Source organism: Mytilus californianus, unplaced genomic scaffold (assembly GCF_021869535.1).
Source record: "Mytilus californianus isolate M0D057914Y unplaced genomic scaffold, xbMytCali1.0.p SCAF_17, whole genome shotgun sequence".
Taxonomy (NCBI): Eukaryota; Metazoa; Mollusca; class Bivalvia; order Mytilida; family Mytilidae; genus Mytilus; species Mytilus californianus.
The window spans coordinates 1,344,649-1,362,454 of record NW_026262659.1 but is presented as its reverse complement, the minus strand read 5'-3'; the positions used below and the strand labels follow the sequence as shown (position 1 = coordinate 1,362,454).

Below are 17,806 nucleotides of genomic sequence, written 5' to 3'. Positions count from 1 at the left end.
GTTGATACGCTTGCTACGTACAGCAATGTTGTTAGTGACTAGAGTTTCTCTGTCAATATCAGAGTCTGGGTATATGCGCCACATACCTCTGACACGCTGTAGACCTTTCAGGTTTACCTCCGCGTTAACGCAAAAACGGTGCGTCTTCTAATTTTTTAAAGAGTAAACGGGCGTTTACTTTCGCGTTTACTTCCGCGTTAACGTTGAAAATGCGCGTCTTCTATTTTCGTCAAAATTAAACGCACGTTTACTGTTTGTAGTAAACGCGCGTTAACGCAGATTGTCATCGTATCCTGGATACACTGACCCAAAATATCAAATGATAAGGTACATCAAAATTAAATCACCAACTTGTCATTTTTTATTGACATATTGACGAATACAGTTAATTAATAATGTAATCCAGGGACAGTCTATACTAACGTTAGTATAGACTGTCCCTGTGTAATCACACTTCTTTAATTAATTGAAAATTGATCATAGTAAATTTCTTTTTCTTCACAAATAAATAGTTCAAGTATGTCCTTTTATTCAAATAATTTAATCGTGACCAAAACCAAACAGTTTACACATCTCAGACAGGCTGACTCAGGATGACTCGTAAAACAAATTATTTGATCTCATTTACCTAACTGACCAGATTTGCCCTTTATCAAGTTATCTATATAGCCGCGTAGTAATTCAGTTATATTTTTATGCCATTATGGACCGTATAATATAATTGACAGCAATATTGGAACCAGCATGACCTCTTTTTATTCAAAATATTTAATCGTTAACAAATTTCAGTAGTTTTCATACATCAGACTGACTCTTATAACAAATGTATTTGTTCGCATCAACCAAAACTGACCATATTAGCACTTTATTATGTAAATCTTATAGTAGCATAGTAAATCAGTAATATTTTCATGTAAGGATGGATAATATAAACCAAATTATAGTAATATTAGAACATAATGACTACAAAAAAATTTCTGCATCAATTAAGAGTACCAGCATGTCCTCTTTTTATTCAAAATATTGAATCGTAAACAAATTTCAGTATTTTTCTTACCTCAGCCTGATCGTATAATAAAATTATTTGTCCGCATCAACCTTAACTGACCATATTAGCACTTTATTATGTAAATCTATATAGCCGCATAGTAAATGAGTTATTTTTTCATGTAAGGATGGATTGTATAATACAAATGATAGCAATATTGGAACATAATGACTAATAATTTTGTTTGCATCAATTAAGAGTGCCAGCATGTCCTCTTTTTATTCAAAATATTGAATTGTAAACAAATTTCAGTAGTTTTCTTACCTCAGACTGACTCGTATAATAAATTTTTTTTTACCCATCAACCAAAACTGACTATATTAGCACGTTATTATATATAGCACCATAGTAAATGAGTTATTTTTTCATGTAAGGATGGACTGTATAATACAAATGATAGCAATATTGGAACATAATGACTAAAAAATTTTGTTCGCATCAATTTAGAGTGCCAGCATGTCCTCTTTTTATTCAAAATATTGAATTGTAAATAAATTTCAGTAGTTTTCATACCTCAGACTGACTCGTATAACAAAATTATTTGTCCGCATCAACCAAAAGTGACCATATTTGCATTTTGTTATGTAAATCTTATAGTCGCATAGTAAATCAGTAATATTTTCATGTAAGGATGGATTGTATAATACAAATGATAGCAATATTGGAACATGACTAAAAAATTTTGTTCGCATCAATGTAGTGTTCCAGCATGTCCTCTTTTTATTCAAAATATTGAATCGTAAACAAATTTCAGTAGTTTTCATACCTCAGACTGACTCGTATAACAAAATTATTTGTCCGCATCAACCAAAACTGACCATATTTGCACTTTATTATGTAAATCTGATAGTCACATAGTAAGTCAGTAATTTTTTATGTCAGTAGTTCGTGATGGTTTGTATTTTAAACAAAACTATTTAACGACATCATTATTCAACACTCACATGACTGATTCATGTACTTTATAATGAAAAGTATGAGAAGTTCTCTTCTTGGAATAATATACTGTTAATATATTATGTAGGTTGATTGATTTTGTTTGTAGCATAACGTCCAGTGGCAATATTTCATTCATGTTCAGATCGAGTATATTTTTCGGACGTCCCAAATATCATTTATAATGGTTATGGATAAGTCTGTCTAAATTGAAGAGATGGTACAAATGTACATACTTATACAACACTTGATTAATATCCCTTTCAATACACTGTACACTTTTCGTTTGAACATTTGGCAAAACAGAAGCTTAAATCATGTAAATCCAAGGCAAACAAGGTGAATTACGATTTAAAATAATGTATTAAATGCATCGAGTTATATTAAGGAATTCGAAGAGACAGTTAAAAATGGGGAACGAAGCAACGTAAACAATGATGTTTATACCCTATCATATAGAAATATTTTTCTGATGTGTTGGATAACTTTTCTATCCGCCTCGATATTTGTACATGTAACTTTTGAAAAGAAAATATAGAAAATCCGCTAATCAGTAAAGTTATTGGAACTGATTTTTTGTAATTTAATAAATATTAATATTTCGAATTAAAATTAAGCGTTCTTGAATTGTTCTTGTTTGAAACACACATACGTATAATATTAACTTAAGATAAAAGTCGTTTTAATAAAAATAAATGTACAAATAAACACGAAGTTTATTTCTTAATTTACACAATCAGTTAACGCGAAAAGTAAACGCGCGTTTACTTTCAAGTGCACGTAAAAATACACTTATGAAATCAGTAGTAAACGCACGTTTACTTTTAAGTGCACGTAAAAATAAATTTGTGAAATCTGAAGTAAACGCCCGTTTACTACTGACTAAACGGACACAGAGTAAACGCCCGTTTACTCGGGTAGACATTAGAAATTTCCATTTTGACCGCGTTAACGTAATTCTAGTAAACGCGCGTTTACTAGTAAACGCGAAAATTGAAGTTAACTAACGAAATATGTGCACGCGGCGTTAACTTGCGTTTGCTTTATGTAATGCTTGGTCTGCACCCAACTATATTTCTTCTAAATCAAACTGAAAACCAAATACATAGTGTAAGTATAGTTGACATAAACTGAAATCTATAAATGAACTGGGCGATAAATATCTTTACCCTCACACACGAATAGAACAGAAAAAGTAAGAATTACAACTACAAACGATAAGACATTTGACAATAACAAATATAACATCGAAACTAAATACATGAATTTTGGATAGAAAAATACCGTGACACGTCTCATAGCAATGCGAATTCACACTCAGCAAAACAGTCAAAATCGGGAATAGGTCACGTTCTGTACTTAAAAGATCAGACGACGTAATGGCAAACCACAATCTAAGACGTGGTAAAAATGTCCTTAGTTAGTTTGGACAAAGACACATCGTATGGATCAACGAATTCGTGATGGTGTTCATAAAATTTACGGAGTGTCATTTTTAATCTTTAATCGATGGTGAAGTCGATCTTTTAACTGAGCATGGGGAATAGTAGTGTAAAGCGTAGAAAAATCAAAAGTCTTTATGTTGCTGCAAAATTGCAAAGATTGTGATCGAAGATTAAGCAGTAGATCTTTCAAATTTTTGAGAATCCACATCTGGTTAACACCACTGGTAGAATATATCTCATCACAATATTTTTGAAGGCCATCTTTAACTGTAGAAAGTATAGTAGTCAGTACTTTAGAAAGATGTTTAGTCGAACATTTTGATGATCCAGCTATGTATCGTTCTTTATATGGAGTTTTGTGAAGTTTTGGTATCCAGTATAATGACGGTAAATTTTCGTCGTTTTCTTTGATGTTGATACAAAAAGAAAGAAGGACAGATTTGTGATTTTGTAAAATTTCATCCTTGGTAAATGATGTTAAAGAATATGTAGGATTACCAGTTGTTCTATTTATTCCAAGCTCTGTTGTGAGACATTGCAAATAATGGTTTTTACATATTAAGACAATATTATTGGAGGCTTTATCTGCTGGAACAACGATATATTGTCATGCAAAGAGGATAAAGCATCCACAACCTCCGGATTATTGAAAGGGTTACCAACCCTTGTGCTCATAGTACATCGTAGTTTCTGAATGAGTTTCTGAATGCATGATCGAATAGCTTTGATTCATGCAGACAAAGTGTCCAGTTCTGGTTTGTCTGGTTCGCGCTTTACCCATTTTATTGCATGGTCCTCAACTGCATCCATCAGTAACCTGAAGTTCTTTTTCCAGTTGATGGGCTGGGGAATTCTATATTTTGGTGCCTTGGCTAACACCTCTGTTCATTGGTAACGATGCCAAAGTCGCCAGTAATAACATGACCAGCTGGACTATAACTGTATTGCGACGATGCACATGAGCAATCCGGAGGCTTGGATTTCACATCTTTGAGGTTAAAGGCCTCTAAAACCCTCTTGTGGTTGAAAATCTTGGATGCAATAGACTTGGTGTCAGTATAAGAAATTACAGGTGTAGCTTTATTTTGAAGTAATCTGGTATAGTTTTTTGTACAGATTTCTGGTGGATAATATTGCTAATATTAATAGCATCTAAACCTTAATTTCTACCTTAAAAAAATTACGTTTTTCCTCATTTTTGTATGTAGTCGGGTTTGAATAGTCTATGGTTAGCAATGTCCATGATTATTGCAACTAATCTATACAAAACAGAACCAGAATCAATAACGGGAGTATTTTGGGCCTCTTGAATTAGTAAAAAAAGTTTAGACAATGGAATGGAGTATAATTTAGTTCTGATATGGTGAATTCCTAAAGGTTTTTGAACAGACGTTAACAGACTATCAATTGTCACGGTGTGCACAGCAGGTGGTATATATGTTCTGTGACCATGACTTCTATTTCGTCGAGCAGAAGTATTAAATAATTGTAATGTATTGACAGTACTACATCTGGGACTAAACAAAACATTTATAAACTGAAAACGTAACCAGTCACTCAAGTAAAAAATGTAGGTCGTTGTGTAAACGCTCTTTGTTATCCAAGATGCATTCATTAATGACGTTTTATTAGTATGTGATGGATAGTACACTAGATTTAATCCGAAACCCAAAACTTAAGCACCGTTTTCGGTGACCGTTAATGTGCTTAACTGTGCAAGGTATATGTATTCAATGATGAAATATCATAGGAATAGGAATGAATACATTTAATCCTTCATATATATTCTAGAGAATTATTTAAAATAGATAGAATTGAATATTTTTAGCAATAAATGCTCTTATTTTTACGGAATTCATTTTTGTAATTTGTTAGACTTTCACTTACAAAGTGAACATTATCTAATCCTTCTTACTTTATTTATAAAAAGAAGATGTGGTATGATTGCCAATGAAACAACTTCTCACAAGAGACCAAATGACATAGAAATTAACAACTATAGGTCACTTTATTGCCTTCAAAAATGCGCAAAGCCCATAACGCATAGTCAGCTATAAAAGGTCCCAAAATGATAATTGTAAAACAATTCAAACGAGAAAACTAGCGGCCGAATTTATGTACAAAACAAATGAACGAAAGACAAATATGTAACACAGCAACAAACGACAACCACTGAATTACAGGCTCCTGACTTGGGACAGGCACATACATACATAATGTGGCGGGGTTAAACATTTAGCGGGATCCCAACCCTCCCCCTAACCACGGGCAGTGGTGTAACGGTACAACATAAGAATGAACTAAAAAAATCAGTTGAAAAAGGCTTTACTCATCAGATGGATACAAATAGAAATATATCTAACAAAAACACAGAGTGGACGTGGCCGGGTACTTATATATCCCAACAACAAAAAGACACTAAATCATGCATCTAAGACTAAATTATCAATCATTACACATCCAACATCCAATGGATTTAGTGAAAAGACGTCATAAACAGTCAGTGAGTCTCTGAACTAACACTCTATTTGATGAAAATGAAAAAGATTACTTCTGTGAAAATAAACCGCATATACAATAGAAATGAATCGCCCCTACAGTGAAAATGAATGTAGTGTATCATTATTCGACAGTAAATATGAATCGCATAACGAAAGCAGCATAGTGGAATTCAACTCAATATCAACAAACTGAATAACAAAACCTGTTTAAAGTTATACAACATGCTTGATTATGTTAAAAGGTATATTTTTCTGAAATTAAAACTGTACAGCTGCTTTTAAATCTAATGCAAGCTCTGTTCGTGAAATATTCCCAATATTTACCTATTTGTGTAACGATTTCACACCTAGATCGCTGTATGTGCGATATAGACCAGTCTGCATCTCTGACCTGTATCATGAGTGCATTAAAACATTCCTTTGATCTATAATATATCATTTTATTCCGAAATCATCAGTTTTTCGTCTGTTTATTTATCATAGTACATTAGAAATCTATGGCATGTACAGTGAAAATGGTATTTCAGGATCCGTACTTTATAAACAATGATCCTTGTTAAATGATATGTTTGTGTATGTGGGATTTCCAGAATGCTCATTTATTCCTAATTCTTTTACAAGACACTCATAGTAGTACGATTTACATTCAAAGACAATATTATTCGAAGCCTTGTCCGCAGGAACAACAACATACTTATCGTGAAGAGATGATAGACATTTCACAGCCTATGTCTCTGAAAACAGACTTTGGTCGATCATTCACACAGTTTTTTCAACTTATGAATGCGACGTTTATCAGAGACCTGATTGTTTTGACCCATTCTGACAAAGTGTCCAGTTCAACTTCTTCTCGTTTGGCCCATGCTCTGGCGTAGTCCATGTTAATTAACTTGTCTTAAGAGTTTTTGCACAATCTATCACAATGTAAATTATGTTAAAACACAGTTATCTATTTATCATATGGAAACTAAAATATCTGAATGTTTTCAACAATCAGGTACCGTAACTCTGGAAGATGAATGATGATCTCAACCAAATTCCCCAAAAAACATGTCTGCAGTGGTCCAAACCATTGCATTACAGTTTCAAACAATTTCAAAAAGCAGTTCCCTTTTTATTACATGTACCTGGAAACCAAAACATTTTGAAATTTCCTACCATCAAGCACATGTAGAATAGCTCTAGAGCGATAAAATTGAAAACGACTTACACCAAACGTAACCTGTCTTGAGTGGTCCAAATCATTTAATGAAATAGTTTTCAAGATGATAGAAATGTATAAGAAATGGAAACTTCAAATGATAGATACAGTGTTTTTGACGTATTTTTAAGAATATATATTCTTTTACAGAATTTACAAATGTCGGACCAGAGGAAGTTCCAAATGATGATGTTCTAAATAATCTACCCACCCAACTTGGTAACTGCGCTTTACGACTGGGTATAGAACTAGGAATTACAATTAGTTCTATAGAACAGACAAAGACAGATTATCATAAGATGTACGACCAAACTGAGGACATCATAAGAAAATGGAAATATTTAACAGAAGAAAAACCTACAATATGCAAGTTGCTAGTTGTTCTGGCGATTATCTTGGCGGGTTCCAATTTGTAAAAGATACGTATCTGAGCAAATGATTTTATGAAAAATGAATGTCAATCATTTAAATTCGTTTTTTATTCAACACAATATACAATAAAATCCATCAACAGTATCTGTATTACATTTCCTTTCAACTGAACCTAATATACAATGCCGTTCATCCTCAATATGTTTATTTCAATCAACTCAACACAATATACATTGAAGTTCATCCAACGTAGTTGTCGCACAATTTGATTCACTCAACACAATTTCCACAGTATGTGTAAAACATTTTTATTCAAATCAACGCTATTTTCACAGTATTTGTCATACATTTTGCTTCAATTCAATCAGGTTTCCACAGTATGTGTCATACAGTTTGGTTCAACCTGACATACGACATGAATTGGACTTAATTTAAAGCCTTTGCAATTTTATGAAAGAATCACTTGTATACTAGGGCAAAAATGCCACACATGTGTCACGCATGTACCTAAAAACGCATGTGTCACATGTGTGTCACATGCGTAATACGCATGTTTCTTGCCACCCATGTGAATCATGCGTGGTACACATGCGTTCACATGCGTAACACACGCATGTGAATCTCATGTGTCAGAAAAACACCCGTGTCACGCATGTGTTGGAAAACGCATGTGATACATGCGATATTTGCATGTGTAACACATGTATAGTCAAACGCATGTGTAACGCATGTGTTACACAGGCAAATTTTGTTGATGTGAATTCAAGTTAAATTTTTCACATGAATTTTACGTTAAATTTTTCATGTGAAATTCACATGAAAAAAAAGTTAATTGTGTCCAAGTTGAAAAAAATTAACATCAAAATTAAAACTTGTTTATTAACATCTAATACCTTGTAAGACATATATTCCATTGAAAATCTTATTTTACTTTTAAAAAATTTATTTTCACATGAACCCCTTTTTTTTTAATGATCAATGCATTTAAATGGGGAAATATAATTGGAACCCCCCTTTTATCCTGTGTTGGGACCCTCCCCCTTTTAAAAATGGCTTGATCAGCCCCTGATTATCCTTAATTGTCACCATAATAAATGGTATTTTATCCAATCAGCTTAGGAAAATAATCGCAGGAAAAAAAAGCAAAGTACATGTAAATAAAGTTGCAATTGTCAGATATGGGTCCAGGATCCTGAAAAATAGTGAGATTAGACTTGTAAAAAGTCTCTCTCTCTCTGTCTCTCTAAATATATATATATATATAATTCCTAAAAGGAGTAGGCCAGGGGATTCTTTGAATCATCCCCCTTCCCCCATAAAATCTTCTTCTTATTTGAACAATTAAAAGTATAATCTTTAAACATTTATTTTAAATAAGATTTTCATTGGTATTTCTTTAAATACATATACACAGGTAAAAGAAGTATGCGTTATTGGGAGAATTTGGTGTTAATGGCAGATCTTTTGATCTTCACCACTTTGAAAAAAAATGACTTAGAACTTGGAATATCTGTATGTGTTCAACAGTGTTGTGTTTTTGTTATTATTGTTATTGAATAACTTTCTCAAAGGTGTGTTACAATAACCTTACATCTCTTATTATTCCTATGTATCTGCCTACTATCTTGGACAAAAGACAGACATATACAAGAAGATATATTTAAGTCTTAGGTGCTTCATACATTGTCATAGAGTTATCAGGTTATGGAACTAAATTATACATTTGCATATTTTATTTAGGATTTTCTTATTTGTAACCCTTGTGTTACAAAAATGACTGATTGTAACAATCAGTCATTTTTGTAACACAAGGGTCAATGTATGTAATATTGACATTGGATTGTACAAGGCTAAATTAAAAATTACCTTTTGCCAGTTTTGGTAGTTCAAACAAACGTGACCAATTAACATTGTCAATACTTGATTGTTGACCATTCTGATTATCTTTCCAAGTACAAAACTATGCTAACAAGATAATACACATGAGCATATAGAAAGTACTTGAAAAGTTTCAGAGTGTTTGAGGTAGTCTGTCCTGTTCAATACGGCTCATAAGATTAAGGGGAAAGCAACACCATTATCGTGTTTAAATCACGACAAACAATAGTCACTAGCAACTACATACTTCGTCCCTTATACAATGTACAGAATAATATACCATTATAACTTTATCATACATTTCTTCATCTTTGGTGTGGAATAAGAGCAAAGGATATAATTACCTGCTTATATTTTACTTGTATTTCAAGCAAGCATTTGGTGGGTTGAGAGGGGTTTACAGTGGCGGATCCAGAAATTTTCATAAGGGGGACCCACTGACCATAGGCGGATCCAGGGGGGCCTGGGGGGCCCGGGCCCCCCTTTCTTGGTAAAAATTTGGTTGATTATATAGGGAATCACTGAAGCATGACTGGAGCGGGCCCCCCCTTATGAAAAGTTCTGGATCAGCCACTGCTGACTGCCTAAGAGGGGCCCCGCTCCAGTCATGCTTCAGTGATTCCCTATATAATCAACCAAACTTTTCCCACAAAAGGGGGCCCGGGCCCCCTGAAAAACCCTCTAAATCCGCCTCTGGTTTACTGTTATAAACTTACCACCACCTCAGTGTCCTGCAGGCACTTGCCTGCACGTGGTGTCAAAAGTTACACGTGCTTGTGTTCTTTCAAAGTTCATAAAATGTGGAACAAATGTCCTCAATTTCTCTATTCTATTTATAAGGGGAACATAAATATCAATGTTGGAGCTGGGACTATTATACTATTTTATACTAAGTATAATAGTCTCGATAAATTAATAGTCCCAGGTTGGAGGCATTAATGTCATTAATACCATTGTGAGTGTACTACTGGAAAGAAGTCGTTTAAGAATAGATCAACCAAGGATTTGTTTATTGGATCAACGGTGATAACATTTTTAAACTGTGATACCCAAACAACCTTAGTATGAAATTCTGGACAGAAATCTCCGGCCTGCAGGTGAAAATAAAACTATTTTTCGGGAAGATGATTTTTTTTACAGTACATGGCTTTAGCTGTGGGTATGTTGTTAACCGTGAAATCGAAAGAGGATACCAATTAAAGTGGTAATTTATAACCATAAATCCAATAAAATGAGAAAAGTTACAAGAATGAAAGATAAAAACAACAGTAACCGTTGGGCTTAATATTACACAAAAACTAAAGATTGTGCCAGTGACGGATCCAGAAATTTTCATAAGGGGGCCCACTGACTGCTAAAGAGGGGGCCTCCCTAGTCATGCTTCATTGATTCCCGATATAATAAATCAAAAGTTTTTCCCACAAAAAGGGGAGGGGCAGGGTGCTCTAAATCCGCCTCTATGTGCAACACGAACCTCCAAAATGCATGCAACCTTGAAGAGTATGCAATTCTAAATCAAGGAGGCGGTAGGCAATTTCCTAATAATATTACAAAATAACTGTCACAGATTCTTAACTAAACGTCTATCAGATTAGTAAAATTTCTAGTAATCAGTCACTGACATCTGTTGGACATAGATACTCAAATTGCAGAATCTTATTAGTAATAAAAAAAATCTGTGTTTTCTGTGACAACATTTTGAAAAATATATGTTAATATTTTATTTATTACACTCTAACTGTCTAACATTTAATTCTTCTCTGATTACAGTAATTCTCGTTTGTCAATTTTTCCAACTTCCCATGCTCCCCGGCCTCAGCAGAGTGACTGAGTTATTTAATTCTGAATGGAACAAAATGTGAATGAGTTATAAATAATATATAAATGATTGAATATTCTTTATTTAGTTTTTCTTTATTCTCAATTCTTCCAGAGACAGCTATATGCTCTGGGACTATTATACTAGTCCCAGATATGCTCTGAGAATAATGTTGCATGATTCTTCATAATTTAAATATACTCAATTATTCTCTATGATCCTTCATTCTATATTTTTGCTTTCCAACTATCTAATTTTTTTTGTCCTTATTTAAATCCCCATATTTGATACCAGACTAACTCTCATATATTATATATACGTAAATGTACGCAAGCTTGGCACGTCGAATACGGAAACCCGGAAAACTTTTCACCGTTGCCGTTTTCATACTATGACGCAAAATCCATGGACGCTCGTCTGCCGCTGAATTCAAGTTTTACTGTTTAAAAGATCTTAAAAGGAATGGACAAAGATAGTCAGATAGTTGATACAAAGACCTTTGGTTTTTCAAACTGATGGGTCAAAAAGTTATTATAAACAGATATATTGAAATGGGTTACATTGTCGATTAACTGGAAGAATCCGGGGAACGAAACAATATTAGAAAGTCAACACAACGAAAGTGTTTCGTTTTGATGGATTACGTACCAATTTATTGTACTTGGAAAGCGCAATGAAAGGTAAATATGTCACACAGTATTTTGGTACTTAATTTTCTATTTCAAACTGTCTTATTATATCGATTTCTATTGTGTACATTTCGTATGCAGCATGCATATTTTATTTATTCAATTGTAACGATCTCGAAATTCGCTATGACTTTAAATGTCCGAAATATTTGTAAACATCTGAAACATGTAAGATTATAAATTTATATTTGTCAATAACCTTTTAAACTCTAAGCTTATGCAAACATCTTGCAAGTTCGTTATGCAACTTTTATTCGGTCATATCAAATACACACATAATTCAATTGATTGATGGATTGATCACCTATCGTAATTCTCTTTGATGAATTAAATCACTTAATTATATAATTTCTGTTTACAACATGACCCCAACAAACTGTGTTGTTATAGCAACTTTATTTGGTATTTAAAGAAAGATAAATTGATATTCAGGGACTCCGTTTGGATATGCCAACGAGAGCACATGAACTGCGTTCGGATTTTCCATCGCAATCATATATATTGTTTTTGGCTTAAAATAACTAATTTGTAACACTGATATTTTATATTTGGACTTTATTAAATGAATTTGGACTTTACCAATTTGTTTATGTTTATTGTATTGAACTGCCGACTTGTGTGTGAATAAAGAGCTAGTACCCCACATTGTGAATCGTTCCCATAGACGGGATACCACTCAAAGCCATTCCGGCAATATTTATTAGGGAAAGTGATAAATACTTTTTCATAAATATAATCATGCACATTTTTAGGAAGATGCTAGTGCTATACTTTTCACGAAAAACCATTTGACTGTATCCATGACATGCATGTAAACCCGAAAATCAGTCAAAGATTGGCAAAAACGGAAGCAAGTCAAGGGTAACAGGAATGACACCGTTTTTAACCGAATAACACTCGAAATTTTAATATTAGCACATATTGGTGACTTTTAATAAAAACATTGATTATGATAAAATAATATAGGAAATCACAATGATCGCCATGTTACAGGGTTGGCAAAGTATTACCCGGGCGGTAAAACCCTGGTCCCGTTTTTCCCGGGGTGGGCAATACTCCTAGAAACGGGTAATACTGGGCAATACTGGGTAATATGACTTTTCAAGCTTATTATTGCACAAAATAATAAAGACTTGTTGTAGTTTAATAGTTACTATATATATATAAAAATATTATTTTTCGCGAACCATTTAGGTCACGGAAATTCCATTTTTTGCCATCAGTAAGGAGAGTTGTACAAATAATGTGAATACACAGAACCCCGATCCAATTCATCTTTTGCTAAAAATATTTATCATTTTCTGTTTTATATCTCCTAACATCATTCCATTTTTCTCTAATTTCGATTAAAATATGCCAAAACCTGCAGTAAAAATAGATGTATGCCCCAAATAAACATTCCCCGATTGGTTGAACTACTATGGCGTCGATGTAAAGCAACGAAAGCCTCGATGTAAAGCAACGCAAGCCTCGATGTAAAGCACACGCTTCCCAAGAGTAAGGAGAGTTGTACAAATAATGTGAATTCACAGACCCCCGATCCAATTGATCTTTTGCTAAAAGTGTTCATCATTTTCTGTTCTGTATCTACCAACAACATTCCATTTTTCTATAATCCCGATTTAAACATGTCGAAACCTGCAGTAAAAATAGATGTATGCCCCAAGTAAACATTCCCCGATTGGTTGAAAAGCTGTGGCCTCGATCTAAAGCAACGCAAGCAGACGCAAAAATTTCCGTTGAAATGTTGAACTTCGACCCCGAGCCGATTCACATAGAGATTTTCTTGCGCTCAAATGTAATTCTAAGTGAAGTATACTGGTAAAGTAAAATTATGTTCTTTTACAGAAATATTTACACATTTTATTATCAATGTTTTGTCATGCTTCTGCAAATTTACGCTGAGCTTTAGTTAAATATAATTATATACAAATTTTGTTACGTCAAGCATTAAGAGTAAGAATATATTTCGCGCCATTACAAGAAAATAATCTGTGTCACCAAGTAAGTTTATCAGCATCTTTCTGAAATTTTCCAAAAGAAAATAGCGTTAATTATAAAGACATTTTGGTGAGTATTACTTATTAATGTTAAGGTTCTCCAGAGGTGGTTCTCTACACCATCTTGGCGGTCAATTTAATCCCATTTATCAATTATCCCCGATGGCGACGACACCCAGTCGATTTGTGTCATGAGTGAAAATCTTATCTATTTGATGAAATAACTTCTTCATTAACTGTACATGCAATATTTTTGTAGTTTTTAAAGGCAGTGCTTTAATGCCTTTCTAGTTGCCGGGTTAATCCTTCCTTCCGCGATATCCAACTTATCTACGTGGGGGGTCATTAGACACCAAGTAGATCCGGAAATGTTGAATTCTCTCCTCTTCTTATTGCGATATAAAATTTTTTTTTGTTTCATTTCATTTACATTGGGAAATAGAGAAACGATCATTGTGTTTTGTTAGTTTTAAAAACTTTTGATATATTAGTATTTTGCATTATAAGCAGTCAACCGATTGACAAACTAGAATTATTTGAATTCCGTGTGGAAAGAGCTCGGGTTAATTTCGAGTGTTATCTGCAATCTAGATGTTTATAAATCATTTCAGTCGTTGATATAATAATTAAAGGTCGACTGAACATGAATTATATTATACAATTTAAAGCGCATTTCTGTTTATGCACGTGAACCCGTCTAACGTTATTTTCGCAGTTATATAAAGTAGCAAATTATCGTTCCTGAATAGGTGGCGCCGTGGTAGCGGATCCTGTTCCTCTACTTCCGGTTTCTGCACTGTGCAACTATTTCAGTTATATTTTTAATTAACGATGATAAGTACTTGTTGTTGTGTACCTGGATGTCATTTAAGAGGAGGACATGCATTTCCAAATGACTTAAAAAGAAGGAAAAGTTGGATCAACGCCATGGCCCATACGCAGATTGAACACGATGATATCGTGGAGTCCATCTCAATCAGCTGTTGTTTGCAAGGCACGTTTTACTGAAAAAGACTACGTGCAGGAAACTATTCATGGTAAAACTCTATTTTCTTTGTGAACTATATAGTTATATATGTAATCGCCATGCGAATAAACCAAAGTCTGTTTACAACCGCAATTATCGTTTTAGAATAAAAGGGGATGGGTAATTCAAGACGTCATAATTTTTTGGATTACGATTCAATGTGATCTGTTTGAGATTTTTTGGTGATTGCTACAATTATAATGATTTCTTACAAGAGGTATATCATACTGAGAATTATTTTAGCAGTAATTATGCTAATGTAGTAATGACAGGAATGCATAAGCTATGCCTCATAGACTTTCTTGAAAAATATCAATGACAATGTTAACAGGAACAAAACAATGACATGCTCTCATCTATATTATAGTTATTTAGGTACAAACAATGTACGTTTGTTGCATAAGTCTCTCATTGTTTGTCCTTTGGATTTACATAACATACATTGAATCAGGCAAACATAGTTTTATCCAGATTGTAATGAATAAATCTAGTTAATATTTCGCCAGGTAGTACAAAGTATACATTGCTAATGGAAGTTCATTTAATTATAAAAAAACTAATGTTTTATAACCTTTTTCAGGGCGCAAACCCACCATACAGAGACTTAAGTCTACTGCAATTCCCAGCCTATTTTCCTGGACCAAGCAAGAGGCTGAATCGTCCGCAAAAAGAAAAATCAGGGCAGTTTCCTGTGAAAACAAAAGAAATAAACTTGATGAATATTGTAGTAGAAATCTAGAGGAAAGTTTTGATTGTAAAGTTGGTTTTCCTGAAGAAGTCATTCATACTGCAGAAAGGATTTATGACTGTCCACCACCAACTGCCGAGCTAATGTTGAGCTTCACAGATGGAATTACGCAAACACCATCAATGCCTATGTTTTCAGCAGAGAATTTTGAAATGAAGATACGTGACACAGCCATGCATTTTTATACCGGTTTAGAGTTGTATACTAAATTTTTATTTGTTTTGACCACACTTGGTCCAGCAGCACATTGTTTGAGATACATATATTTTCAAATTGATAGGGTGTCAGTTGAAAATCAGTTTTTTTATGACTGATGAAATTGAGGCATCATACAACCAACTTTGAACTGTCTAGATTCTAGATTGAATCTAGTGTTAAGAATATTGTGTATACATGGATTGTTTTTATGTCTAAACAGTGGTGTGAGGCTAACACTTGGCCATCTAGTGGTTTAGTCAGGTATTTTTCACCATCCAACTTCAAATTAAAGTTTCCTACGACTTGGATTATTATTGACAGCACAGAATATCCTGTGATAAAACCTAAAGCTCCTAGAGCTCAGGCAACCTTTTCATCAAATAAAAACAGAAACACTGAAAATTCTTGAATGTTCGACACCTGATGGTTTAGTCAACTATGTCTCTATGTCACATAGAGCGAATTATTGGACTTAAAATTCTAATAAATCCTATGAATGGAACTGAATCAAACTTTCATCTGAAATAACATTTAGTTGTTTTATGTTGTGTAATTTTAGAACTTGTATTGTGCCAAAGGATGCATAAATAAAAGTGACGCAATGAATTTTGTTCTGATATATATATATTTACAATTACATGCACATGTAAATTGTAATGCATATAAAAATAAGGAGATGTGGTATGATATTCAGTGAGTTTATCAAACTAAAGTGCATAAGAAATGGGTTTAAGCAGTTACAGGTGTTACTGTCACCGTACAATCTCCAACAATGAGAAAAACTCGTACCCTGTAAAAAATTTCAGAGATCTTACAACTAAGTTTTGTTGTCTTACCTTGACTTTGGTGAATTTTTTATATCTGTTGATGTAAATATAAAAAAGAAGATGTGGTATGATTGCCAATGAGACAACTCTCCACACATGCACAAGAGACCAAATGACACAGAAATTAACAGCTATAGGTCACAGTACGGCCTTCAACAATGAGCAAAGCCCATACCGCACAGTCAGCTATCAAAGGCCCAGAAATGACAATGTAAAAGAATTCAAACAAGAAAACTAACGGCCTATTTTATGTACATGTAAAAAAAATGAACAAATATAACAAATATGCAACACATAAACAAACGACAACCACTGAATTACACTTTTATAGGCTCCTGACTTGGGACAGGCACATACATGTACATACAGAATATGGCGGGCTTAAACATGTTAGCGGGATCCCAACCCTCCCCCTAACCTGGGACAGTGGTGTAACAGTACAATATAAGAAAGAACTATAAAAATCAGTTGAAAGAGGCTAAACTCATCAGATGGATAAATACAAATACAAGTGGACATGGTCGGGTAGTTGTACATCCAAACAACAAAAAGACACTAAGTACAAATCTGAGAGTACTCGCAGTTACTGACAGCTAGTTCAAAGCCACTAACAACTGATAAAAAAATCTTGCATCTAAGACTAAATTATCAATCCGTAAGCTCCCTTTAGAATTTTATAAATTTTAGATTTTACATTTCTGAGTTATGGGGTTTTATTCATTAAAAAAGGGGGGATTTTCCAGTTTTTGGACAACAACTCAAAAATGCTTTAAGCAGTTCACATGAAACTTTGGTGAATTATTTATAGCTATTGATGTAATCTCCCTATTGATTTTCATAAATTTCAAATATGACATTGAGAAGAAATTGAACTTTATTTGTTTATAGTCTGGCAACAGATTTATTAAGTATTGCACAACAGCACAGTGTATTGCACAACAGCAAGAAATCTTTAATTGAATATAAATTCAATTCATATAACCGATTTCAAGTTCATTGACTACATTTATTCAGAAACTATAATATGTCAAATATTTAATTACATTCCAAATTCAGACCTGTATCAAGCTTGAATATTGTGTCCATTTTTGCCCCAGCTGTTCAGGGTAGTACCTCT

At 33.6% G+C, this 17,806-nt stretch overlaps 1 protein-coding gene across 1 annotated transcript; it reads left to right on the top strand.

Moving 5' to 3' along the window:
• The first annotated feature begins 14,839 nt into the window (after positions 1 to 14,839).
• LOC127726220 (uncharacterized) lies at positions 14,840 to 16,332 on the top strand. The gene is made up of 2 exons (XM_052233530.1): positions 14,840 to 14,926; positions 15,497 to 16,332. The coding sequence occupies exons 1-2, from the start codon at positions 14,842 to 14,844 to the stop codon at positions 15,976 to 15,978; spliced, it is 567 nt and encodes a 188-aa protein (XP_052089490.1). The 5' UTR covers positions 14,840 to 14,841; the 3' UTR covers positions 15,979 to 16,332.
• The last annotated feature ends 1,474 nt before the right edge of the window (positions 16,333 to 17,806 follow it).

What these genes read in the sequence shown, in the direction of transcription:
- LOC127726220 (XM_052233530.1), top strand. Translation starts at nt 14,842, where the DNA reads ATGATATCGTGGAGTCCATCTCAATCAGCTGTTGTTTGCAAGGCACGT. An exon ending in CGTGCAGGAAACTATTCATG is followed by an intron (nt 14,927 to 15,496) that starts GTAAAACTCTAT and finishes AACCTTTTTCAG; the next exon opens with GGCGCAAACCCACCATACAG.